Source organism: Camelus ferus, chromosome 5 (assembly GCF_009834535.1).
Source record: "Camelus ferus isolate YT-003-E chromosome 5, BCGSAC_Cfer_1.0, whole genome shotgun sequence".
Taxonomy (NCBI): Eukaryota; Metazoa; Chordata; class Mammalia; order Artiodactyla; family Camelidae; genus Camelus; species Camelus ferus.
Genome location: NC_045700.1, coordinates 66,892,769 through 66,905,253, shown reverse-complemented (window position 1 = coordinate 66,905,253; position 12,485 = coordinate 66,892,769). Strand labels below are relative to the sequence as shown.

Below are 12,485 nucleotides of genomic sequence, written 5' to 3'. Positions count from 1 at the left end.
AACCTACCTATCAAACCTATCAATCTACTAAATCTACAATATCATTTTAAAAATTGCACATGCATCACTTTCTAAAAGAGGGTAAAATAGCTTCAGTATTTTATATTTTCTACCTGTAGTGAAAGACATGTGGGGAGGAACACTTCAAACAAGTCTCAAAAAAACTATTTCCCTTTTTTAAAAACTCATTTTAAAAACCAGTCTTCTTGAATCAAAATATTGACCATACCTTCAAAAAAATCAAAATCTTGTAAGTCATCAGGTAGCCGTGGCAGGACGTCTGAAAAGTCCTCCTGGTTCAATTCCAAGTCATGTGGAATGTCGGTGATCTCATTGGCAATGTCATCTGGCAACTCATCAGCACTCAGCTCTGGCGTGGATGGGCTCCTGGCAAAGATGACATGGTTGGCCCCACCACCCCATTTTTACCTACCCACCAATGTCACCTAGACAAGTTTGTCAAATACGAAAATGGAAAATCCTAACTCAAAATGTCTCCTTTTCTACTTTAAGAAAATTTGAAACCAAAATGACAGACCTCACCATACGTAGTCACGTATTTCTACAACTTTTACCATGTGTTAAGAGAAGACAACCATTCTAAAATAATATTTTTACTGCAAATTAGTGGAATGAATCACAATTTGGTATATTAGTAGAATGGATTACAATTTGGTATATCAAGTATCTTAATACTTTTTAGTAGAATTTAAAAACTGGTCAAAATAATAATTTTTAAAAATGAAACATAAAACTGAGATGTTTGCTGAAACAGAAGCCTCATTCATCTGGTCAAAATGCTTACCCTTGCCCCAAATTAATAATGTATCAGATTTCTGATGGAATATCTGTTGGAACATGTATGGAATTTCTGTTGAAACAGAAAACTCTGAGAGTGGCCAATTAGATTCTCAATTTCAGCATCTGCTCCCTTGGTTATAATCAAAAGCTTTATTTCAGATCTAACCTTATCCACTATTTAGTAAAAACTGTCCTGAAAACTATGAAGTCTAGGCTGACACACCGATTGGTTCCTGTAGCCCACTTCTAACACTAGAAAACTGAAAGAAGCCAGATGTTCTGAGAACAAGCAAAACACGTAAAGGTGGCGGAAACTCTGGCGCCGTCACTGACCGGATCTGAGAGGCCTCCACTGGCAGTGAGACGCTGGTGGGCATGCTGAGGTTCCCCTGGGGGACTGCAGGGGGGATGGGTTTCTGGGGTCGACGAGGTCCACGCCTTCTCTTCTTCTTGTGTTTTTTGGTAAGCGCAGGAGGCTTGGTTTTTTTCCTGGGTTTCCTCTGCTGCTGGTGCTGAACTTTACGGGAGCTATCTCCTCTTAAGAAATTATCCTTTGGAATAAAACGGGTATTTTTAAACTGAAATTATTTGGGGAAAACCTAACAGCTATCTAAAAAAACCCTGTATTTCTTAAATATACTAATATATGGTGCCTAAAACTATGTATGACAATAGAAAATGAATAAGAAATTCATTCAAAAATTTGATTCAAATCAATTCAATACATACAATAGTTCATCCCACATTTTAAGGCATTGTGATAGGTACTGCAGTGGAAAAATTATGAATATACTTTGATTTGTGCTCTCAAAGAACTTATGTATTAGTCTCTCATGGGAAAAATGAGAATATAAGTATACATAAATATAGTACAAAAAATTGGGCAATGATGATATAAACACCTTCTAAGAGTGCACAAAAGGAAAATCCATTATTTTATGTGAGATTAAAGGATAAACAGGATTTGAAATCCTTGGGATAATGGAGAAGATCACTCTAGGCTAAAGGAAATGGCACAAACAAGATAAAAACAACAGCAAATACTTGAGTGTGACTGTTGCCTGGGGTATAATGAAGGATAAAATATAACAGTAAGCTGTAAAGAAGTTTGGGGCCAGATCATGTATGACTGAATACCCTGTTAAGGATTTTAAACTTTCTTTTACTGCAGTGGGGAATGATTTTTGATCAGGGAAATACATTGTTTAAAAGCATTAACTATCTGGGTAGCAAGGCAAAGTTCCAGAGAGAAGAGGCAAGTGAATGGAGGCAACAGTTCCAATGGGAGGGCTACTTGAACAGTGCATACAAGATAGATGGCAGAGGGCGAAGTCAGCAGGAGTGGAAGAGCGAGGGCCTGCTGGGAGAGAAGTCTCAAGATTTGACAGTTCCTTGGATATATAAAACTCTCAAGTGTTTCTAGGGTTTCTAGTTTGGGTAACTGTTAGATGATGATTCCATTAGCTGGGATGGAGAACACAGCAGAAGAGACTCAGAAGAAGAGTCAAGGGATTCAGTCAGGCTCACATATAGTTTGAGGTGTGAAGATGTCCAGGGAGGCAGGAGAGAACTGTTATCTGATGCTCAGGAATAAAGAAAGAGATGGAGATGCAGACTTGGAAATCGTGACACAGTAAAAGTCCTTCAAGAAACTGACATGGGCCAGGGAGACAAGGTAAAAAGAGAAAACGGTGGGGACACAGTTTATAAAACTGCTGCAATTTAGTGAGGAGGCAAAATAAGAACTAGGAAGAACAAGAAATTGACAATATAACTAGCTTTCTTCAACTAGTACCCTTAAATCTAAATACTGTATTTCATCAATTCCCAGATGCACACTTTAATATCTCTGTAACGGGGAGCATTTTATAATAATGACATCTTATAACTGCTGTTGGCCAGATGATGGTCATTATAATTGGCATTGCCTGCCCACGCTCAAAGCTGGTCATAGCTCTTTGTACTGCCATCATCTGAATTAAGGCATGTGCATCATTGGTTTTACATGTAGAAGAAAAACTGTTCTGTATGCAGAAAGGCACAAAGAGCAGCAGGATATAAAACTGTTATTAGTGAAGCAAATATTCATTATTGAAGAACTGACCACAATCCCCTCCTCCTTTATTGCAAAGCAACAACCAAATGAGAAAGGAAAATAACCACAAAGTGGACAAAGCTGTGTTATAGTTGATGTATGTAGAAAATACTGCCTTTCACATATCAAGAATTAGCTGAAACCAAGAGCAATAGAGAAGATAAAAATATCTAAGTCTAAAGAAGCTATTTTGATAAGTATAAAACACAAATTTTAAGTAACGAGAAACCCATGGGCAGCATTTTTTCTTTCTTAGTGGTACATAAACAGTAGTGGTTTTTGTAAGTTGATGAACTCAGTAATAATTCTTATAACCAAATACATAAAAAAGTGTAGATAATAGTATTTGAAGACTAATAACTATCACTATCATCAAACGTATTCAAAATAAGAAAGAATAAAATTAAGCATAAAAATTCAGGAAATCTGAAAGAAGTTTAATCCCAACCAAATACTTGAATCCAAACACAATTACAAAAGTCACAAATGCACCAATTTAGAAAACAACAGAAAAGAGGCTGCTTCCTAGCCTCTGTGTTTCCTTTCGACTCAACGCTCGAGGTCTACTTTTATTATGCCCACTATGTAACTGAATAAACAGGGAGTAAGCAGCTACTGTCACCCACCAGGTGCTGGCATCCATCTCAGGATTTCCCTCTAGGACCAGTCCGAGTGTCAGGTAGGAGGAAGTTAACGAGCTCTAGCCCAGAACAGAATACACAAGCCCTCCTGTAAGACTCCCGTTATCACCTGGTTCTGGTTCCAGGCTTGTGTCTTATTCTCCTAACCTTGTACTTTGTAGCCTGGCAACGTTTTTGGTAATATGCCAGGCCCTCCACACAGAAGTGCCCATGCCAGAGGCCCTGCCCCACTCTTGGTACTCCCTCACTTAGCTCCTCCGGAGAGCCAGAGCACCTGTGTCCCAGAGGCTTTCCTAAAGCCAACTGTTCATTCACCTACACCACTTACAACCACTGTTCACTCCCAGCATTCTCACTGTCCCATTCTACTTCTGCGTCAGGGCAATGCATTTAGTAACTGACCACTTGCTGTGTGGTCTCACCTGCTGAATACCATGCTCTGCCTGCCAGCCTGGACTTCCTGCAGCTTGAGCCTCTTCTACCAATGGCTGTCCTATGCAGTGGCTGAGTCTAGTTGCGAACCTCAAGCCCCCTGCCCCACAAGTCATGCGCCTAACTGGTAATTTAGTTCTCAATTACTTACAAAGCATCTTTGTTCTAAGCACTGAGGATATTGCAATGAACTAAAAATGTTCCTGCCTTTGTGAAGTTTACATTCTAGGAGGGGATAAAGACAATAAACTAATTAACAATGCTAGACAGATTTAAATGTGAGGAAGAAAAGTGAGTAGAGTATGAAGATAAAAAGTGGCAGGGTACAGGAGACGAGGAAGACTTCTTTGATAAACAGATATTTGATCAGAAACCTGAAAGAAATGAAGGAGTGAGACATGCAGAAATCTGGGAGAATAACATTCCAGGAAAAGAGAAAAACAAGTGCAAAGGCCCTGAGGTGGGAGCATACTTCGAGTGTTCAAGAAAGAGCAAGAAGGCCAATGCTGCTGGAACCTGGAAGTGAGGCGAGCGCATAAAAAGAAGCTGGAGTGCTCACTTCATCAGCACATACACTAAAATTGGACCATCAAGAGAAGATTAGTATGGTCCCTGAGCAAGGATGACACACAAATTCATAAAGCATTCCATATGTTTATCTCAATTATGAAAGAAAAAAAAAAAAAGAACCTGGAGAGGTTGCAAGGGCCAGATCAGGAAGTGCCTCACAGAGCATAAGAATTTTAGATTGGATTCTAAATGCGATGGGAAGCCACTGGAAAGTTTTGATCAGGGAACCTAAAAGGTGTGCTCTAAAGGCTATATCTTGTATAATCCCATTTATAAGACATTCTGAAAAATGTAAAATTATAGGGACAGAGACAGATCAGTGGGGAGCTGACTACAAGGGGGTAGCACTAGACAATTAGGGGAGTTGGTGATGGAACTGAGCTGTATCTTGATTATGGTGGCAGTTTCACAACTGTAAGCACTGTCAAGACTCAGGACTGCACACCAAAAAGAGTGAATGTTACTATATGTAAATTTAAAGACAGTGGAACTCACACACATGGTCTACTCTGGCTGCTATGTGGGCAATACATCGGGGTGCAGAGAAGCATGGCAGGAAGAAGGGAGGCTAATTAGGAGACTATTACAATAATGCAGGCAAAGGTAATGGTAGCTAAGGCTAGGATGGTAAAAGTGAAGTTGGTAAAATGTATTTGAATTCAAGATATAGTTTGAAAGTAGAGCCATGAGATTTGCACAGTGTTTGTCACCCGGTCTTAAGTCTCTCACGGAGGACTAATGGAATATAAGTCCTTGTTATACCCTCTTATGTAATTTTTAACTTTAAAATAGCTCAAACTAGTGTCAGATTCTGTAACTGTCTTCAGAGAGGAAACTATTTGTATTAAATTGTAAAAACTTTGTATTGAAAATATCCTTTAAAAACCTGATTCATTTTATTTATGTTCTTATTTTACATTATTATATAAAATACATATTTATGACTAATTTTATACTAATTCAACCTTACGTTTGCCTAGCTGAATTGGCCTCAGTAGAAATGTTTAACCAGCTGAAAAGAATAAAGTGCTTTCAATTTCTTCAAAAGCATTCACATAATTGTTATACTAATCAACAACTCATTAAATCAATAAAGCAGATCCTAAAATATAGCCTCCCTATTTAACAATATTTTCCTTGTCTTACTAGAAGTATGCTGGAATGGCATAACATTAAAATCAAAATTTACAACCAGGATTATTTAATTCAGTGGTTTGAAAGCTGCAGTGCTGGTATTACCAAGGGCCTGTGAAATCATCATGAGGATCCATAAAAAGTGGTTCAGAAAACATATGGAAATCACTCCTAAACCACAATAAAGCCTCAACAAGCTAACAAAAGTATGTGCGTTTTAAATGTTTTAAAATTAAAATGTGAAAATAATTATTTAATATTTATACATGTAGTTTAGTATATACAACTATTCAAAATATCTGGTCCATAAAAGAAATCTAAAAAAAACCAAAAGAGGTTCTTGGAGAAGAAGCCGGTAAACTCCAAACATGGCAACTGAGGTCTAGAAGAGATGACACTATAGTCCTCGCTGTACATTTAGCTGGTGGCAATGCCAGGATCACAGCCTTAACACCATTAAGTCCTGGCCCGGTGGCCATTTAGTTGCCCTGATGCACCCCTGAGAACTGAAATACGCTTACAAAAGGTAAGAGTTGTCTTACTCAACTTTTTAGTACTTAAAGTACCTAGCATGATACCTTGCAAACAGCAGAAGAACTCAGTAAGTGTCTGACAGGTAAAATGCATATATTTTAAGAAATTACATAATTCAGATAGTTCACTAGTTCAGACTTGTCTCTACTCCAAATTATTCTGAATTAATTAGGGTTTATGATACTAGCATTAACTGAAGAAATAATTAAGTTCAATCGAATTATCATACAGTTTGGCTTTTGGCTGAAATTTCATCAAATATCCAAGGCATTTGCAGAACTGTATATAAAAAAGCAAAAACCTAAAGAAATGGGGCAAAGAAAAGGCTTAGGAAATCTGCCTATGTATAATAAAATGTATCTTAAGGAGAAGAGAGTATGTACAGAATAGGTACAGATACAAACAAAATGACTATATCTTCTAGAACAGTGTGCTTTTTTGTTTTTTAATGAGGGTATAAAATGAATTCAATGGTTATGTCAAGTTTTTTTTTTTTTTAAGGAAACAGAACAGAGTATAAAACATGAGGTACTAAAAAAGCATTGTTTCATAAAACTCAGTTCAGCGATTTATATACACACATAAGTTTAGACTGAGTCACAAAATATTTCCTACTGTGGATAGCTATCAGAACTCTGAAAGCCTCTGCTGCAGAAAATAAAATGTGAACTTACCATTTTTTTGGCATGTTCTTCACACAGAGGCGTCTGGTGTGTAATGTCAAAAACGGGCACAGAGCACTGCTGTCCATCTGCAAACTTGGCCGTGCAACTTGAGAATAGTTGCTGGGAGCGGTTCAAGAGGATATCTGTGTTTTTTTAAGTTAAGAATAAAATACATTGAAACTCTAGCAAGTTTTTCAATTTCTTATAAAACTCGCTTCTTCCCCTACTTGTGCTTAATAAGTATAAATTTTATCATCTATAAAAGCTAAAGAACCAACCCAACTACTGATATAGGAAAATTACAGTAGTTAAATGTACCATCCTCATTGATCAGAAGATCCTTCTGAAGGAGTCTATTTTGCTAAATGGGCTCCTAACCTGAGTCACCCTTATGGCTGTTCTGGTTTATGTTATTTGGAGAAGCAGGGTCATTTCCTTATTAACACACTGACCCCTAAAGTTCAGCTATGATGGTTAAAAAAAAAAAAAAAAAGAAACACAACTTTAAGAAAAATTTCTGCCTATTATACTCATCAAGAATAAATATTTAAAGATATAATTACCAAACTCATCTATCCAAATTTGGGTATTTATTTCACATTTTCAACACCAAACTCAAATTCACAGCTTACAAGAAATTACTTTAAAATCAAAACCATACTATTAAAATTTGAATGTCCACTTTTTTTATCAACATTTTTTACACATCCATACTTTTAGCCACTAACTACATTTCCACAGATTTGCTTTATATCTATTAAGGAAGTATCTTTCATTTTTCTTTTATGCTTTTATAGTTAAGGCTATTTATCAAGCCTTTACTGCATAGAAACTGTTGCTGAAAAAGCTGTGAAAAGACAATGCCAAGAACAGAAAGGAAGGCAAAAATCAGATAGGTGATTTAGAAGAGTATATAATTGCTACTATGCTAAATTTTTTAAAATGCTACTCAACTTTAAATGTTTAGTGAAATTGAAAGTAATAAGATTTCATAACCAGCCTGAAGCTCTCTAACGTAGGTTTTCCTCAAGTATATTCCATCTTAAGGAATGTACTTTTCTAGTCAGTGATGTTTGTTATCTTTCATTTATTTCAAATCAGCACCATACTCAATAAAAACAGCAATTTAATCCCACAGCAAAGAGCATACTGTAAAAGCGTGTAACTTTCCTGAAAGACTAAAAACAGTTCTTGAATAACAGGATTTCATTTTCCCATCCATGAGTGTAAGAGTGGCCTCTTACAAACTACCTAGAATCACTGGAAGGACCAGAATCCTGTTAACAAAATCTAATCAAGGGCAGCCACTGGAAGAACCTATGACTTGCTGTCAATTTTGCTTATTTTGGTATGATTCTTGAATAAAGAATCACAATGATATAAGCAGGAAAAAAATTATTCAGAGGACACCATTAAAATCAGAAGTTACATAAAAATTATTTTAAATATCAAATAGTAATGATTCCAAAAGTCATTCACTTGGCCTGAGAATGAAATGTATCACCCTAATGAGTCAGTACTTTTCAATGCACACTCGAGTTAGTTAAGAGGATACGTTGGAAACAGTGTCTGGTGAATGGAAGGGCCCTGTTGGGGCACTGTTCACCCTTCACGGTCCCACTGCATGATGCCGGCTCTGCCTCCTTCAACTTGGTCCGGCTTATGCTAAGGAATGAAAAACACCAAATAAATTTTTTAAAAATGCTTTAAGAATCCAGGGCAATTATTCAGAATAATGTTACTACTCTATAACATCCACATTTTAACTATCTACATTCATTAATTAAAACACAGGTATGAGTTACTATGACCAGCTCCAAGAGTTTACATACTTTAAGCTATTTCAATGGCTTATTCCACATATTCACCAGTAAATGTGACAAAGTTATTAGATAAAAAAGAATATTTTAATGTTATTCAGTTTATATCCAAACTATATTTTAAGGATACCTATTAGAAAGTAGCCATTATAGTTATAACTTTTAAAATATTTAACAACTTTTTAAATGTCTTTTGTGGAACTAGGCCCTTGATAACAAAACTAACTAAATACATAGATGGCATTATTCAACTGACAGCTGATTTCTGCACATTTAAAATATATGTAATGTAACATAAATAAGCTACTAGTCGCTAAGGAATGATTATGGCACGTTGTTATATGATTATCGGTGATGCACTAAGCAATAAACTTTTTCCTATTCATGGGAGACATAACCAAATGACATCAAATAAATCTGAGAATTGTAATTGAGACCATCTTGGTGTTTGCTTTGTAATACTTAGTTATCACGAATTCTTTTTTTTTAAATCACTAAAAGTGGTTTGGGAGATGTTCTGAAAAGAGGTTGATTCTGCCAGTTAAAAACCACAGATAAATACAGTTCCTACACAAACAGCACACTGTCCCAAGCTCACAGTATAGTCCCTTACATCTTTGACAGGGACATAATAACATACCAGATTCAATACACATACACTGGTCTACATACAGACTGCTTCATGCTGGACAAAACTGAAGTTTCTACTGAAATTATATACTTGAAAACATTATATAAATGTTAGAAATCATATTTTAAAACCGATGTCAAACTGAGTAAATTCTTTCAACAAACAAAGAACAGATCTTCACTTGTTCGATTCTGTTCATTCATTCATCAACACTGGAGACTAAGAACAAAATGTACAACTGTTCCTGCCCTCATAGAAACTACTGTCCAGCATGCCAGACAGTAATACAAGTATAAAAATCTACAATGAAGCAGAGCACAGAGCACAACAGCATATATAATGGGGACCTAACATAATCAAGACAGTCTGGGAATGTTTCTCCGAGAAAGGTAAGTCTCTGAGTAAGTAAGAAGGAAGCTAAGACCTAAAGATGTTCTAAAACAGACACCACCTCCACTGCAGAGGACTGGAGCTCTGAGAGTGAGGACAATACTGCAGGCTGCAGCCATACTGGAGATGCATTAGATATATGTACATAGTTTCAAACAGCCTAAATATGCGAAGGAGCAGAAAACAAGTCTTAAGGCATAGTATTTTTTTTGAGGTACTCAATTGAAAAATGGGTTACTTTTTTATAGGTAATATAATGAAAACTAAAATAAACAAAATGAAAATGAAATTTCAATAATTATGTCTACATGTAAGGATTATGACCAATAGTTACAAAGCGAAGGTTAATTTTTAGTTTTCTGTTTGTTTTAAATCCTTTTTTCCTCAAATGACTCATGATCACTATAGAAATACTAAAATATACAGACTACAATTTTTTAAAACTTTAATTTATCAATTATCTCACCATCTAGAGATAACCAGTGGTAATATTTAGGTATATAAACTTCCCCAATATTTTACATATATAAAATATTTACACACACACAGACACACATGCACAGAGAAAAAGGCGAGAAGGAAACAGAATCAAAATGTTCAGTGTTCATTCTATTTTGTGAATGATCATATTATGGAGATTTTGTTTCTTTTTTCTATTTTTTTTCAAATTTTCACAATGAGCAAATATCGTCATTATAAAGAGAATGGATTTTTTTCCCCAAAAGAAATCCAATGTAATAAAACATTTTGAGTATATAATATATGGGATAATGTAGATATTAACAGAAAATACAATGAAAAGAAAAAATTTTTAATAATATAAGAAACATAAAATACCACTTTTGTGGCAAAAAAACTATAAATATTACTTTTAAATAACATGAAATTTCTAAGCATTGGAATTTTTTTTAAAGACAGATAACATCATCAAATCCTCTACTGAATAAATTTCAGTCAAACTTCAGCAAAATTCCAGTAATACGTTAATTTTACCGTCAGCTCATAGCAGCATTATTTTGTCATCTGTGTAGAACTTTGAGCAACAAAATCAAAATACAGTGCTTAAATATTTCAGGATAACATGCTCATCACCCACTGTGTCTCGACTATCCTCCCAAAGAACACAGAAAACAGACTAAGTTGAGTTCTCAGAAACAGGAGGCTGTATGGGGGGTGGGGGGGCTCTGACCTGGTTCGACTGCATGCAGCTCTCTGCAGTTCTTGGATCAACTGGCCAGTACCTTCTGGCTCTCTACTGGCCGCCTGCAGCAAGGCCTTCCTAAACGTGTGCCGGCATTTCTTTTGCCGAGATTCTGCCCGCTCCAGGCGGCAGAGGTGCTTATATTTCTGCTGAAAGTAAGTGCAAAGTTGGGTCACCCTGGAGCTCCTACTCTCCGTGTCATCATCATCCGACCTAGAAAGTGCAGGGAGAGAAGCAAAAACCTGATTACACGTTAGGCTCATTTTAGAGAGGGGAAAAGTGGTGAGGAAGGGTGGCTGGATGCACAAGGTTGAAACTTGTGGCATGGGAGCACATACTTAACAAAATCAGGGGAAGAGAAATTCAGCAGAACAGCTGAAAATAAGTCTAACGTTTCAACGGTAAGTGAGGTGGTAAAGACAATCCAGTGCTTTAAGAAGCTTAACCATCTTAGCTTGTCATAATTAGACATTCAATGCATCGGTGTCTTCTAAATTTTAAGTGACTAGAGATTCCTGGGAAGAAAATAATTTACCTTTATTTACTAAAAAGTCTGAGTAAATGACATGGTGATTATGAGGAAACAGCATAATTTCATAAAAGATAGGTCATACCAAAAATAGAGCAGGGAATTCTAAGCGTGTTTTATCACAAGGCTGCCCTTTCAGATGTACTGGTTTTTAACTACCCTTCTCTAAGCACTTGAAGAATTTTGATTATAGGGATCACAGTCATTTTATAGTATTTTTTTAAACTGCAGGAGATACCCTAAGTAACATTTTACATACCATGGAATTATGTGGAGGTTTTTCTGTCATGTGACTGTTGATTGATCGGTGGCCCCTGCTGGAGGGCTACATTGAATGGGATGCTGAGGGCACATCGAGGCTCAACAAGAAAGAGCTCTGTGGTTAGTCAGCAATGTCTACCAGCAGGGAGGTTAAAAAGGTCACTTTTCTATGGAACAAATGTGATCTCATTTTTTACTATTAGGAATAATGCACATGAGACTTGAAACTGACCTGTGTTATTTTACCTTCCTTTTCTTACACCATAACATAAACAAACAGCACGCATGTGATACTACAGGCGACATATTATCTTACTAATCTTCTGTAAACCCTTGCTTGGTTTCTCTTCTGAGGTGGTATCACCCCTTTTTCCTTCAGAATAGCCTATACCAGGCTACTCTGTAAACTTCTGTTTAGTATACATCTCAAGAGACATGTTCGCTTCAGTATAGTTTCTACTACAGATATGCCAGTTGAAGGATCTCATTTCAACCTTTTCGTTTATTCAACGTTCAACATTTACTGCATGTCATGCCCGCTTCGGCGGCACATATACTAAAACTGAAACGACACAGAGAAGATGGGCATGGCCCCTGTGAGGACGACACGCAAATTCGCGAAGTGTTTCATATTTCTGACTGAAATGTTATGCTGTGCACCATAAACTGACACAACACTGTAAGCTGACTATACACTTCAATTTAAAAAAATGGAAAAAATTTACTCCATGTCTATCTTGCTGTGCACTACAGAGGAGAAACGGAAAGACTGCTGTGCAAT

General features: G+C 36.5%; 1 protein-coding gene and 2 non-coding genes across 10 annotated transcripts in view; 2 read left to right on the top strand and 1 right to left on the bottom strand.

Moving 5' to 3' along the window:
• The window catches only part of INO80D (INO80 complex subunit D), a 60,067-nt gene that overhangs the window by 13,356 nt on the left and 34,226 nt on the right, over window positions 1-12,485 (bottom strand). For all 8 annotated transcript variants that reach the window (XM_032480007.1, XM_032480014.1, XM_032480009.1 and 5 more), the window contains 5 exons: window positions 10,903-11,127; window positions 8,428-8,537; window positions 6,882-7,015; window positions 1,135-1,352; window positions 230-387 (listed from right to left, as the gene is read on the bottom strand). In XM_032480007.1, coding sequence (XP_032335898.1) covers window positions 230-387; window positions 1,135-1,352; window positions 6,882-7,015; window positions 8,428-8,537; window positions 10,903-11,127 — 845 coding nt within the window. The remainder of the gene's footprint in view (window positions 1-229; window positions 388-1,134; window positions 1,353-6,881; window positions 7,016-8,427; window positions 8,538-10,902; window positions 11,128-12,485) is intronic.
• On the top strand, window positions 4,521-4,626 carry LOC116663943. Its single transcript, XR_004320298.1, has one exon. It is a non-coding gene; the product is annotated as a U6 spliceosomal RNA (small nuclear RNA).
• Window positions 12,237-12,341, top strand: LOC116663941. Its single transcript, XR_004320297.1, has one exon. It is a non-coding gene; the product is annotated as a U6 spliceosomal RNA (small nuclear RNA).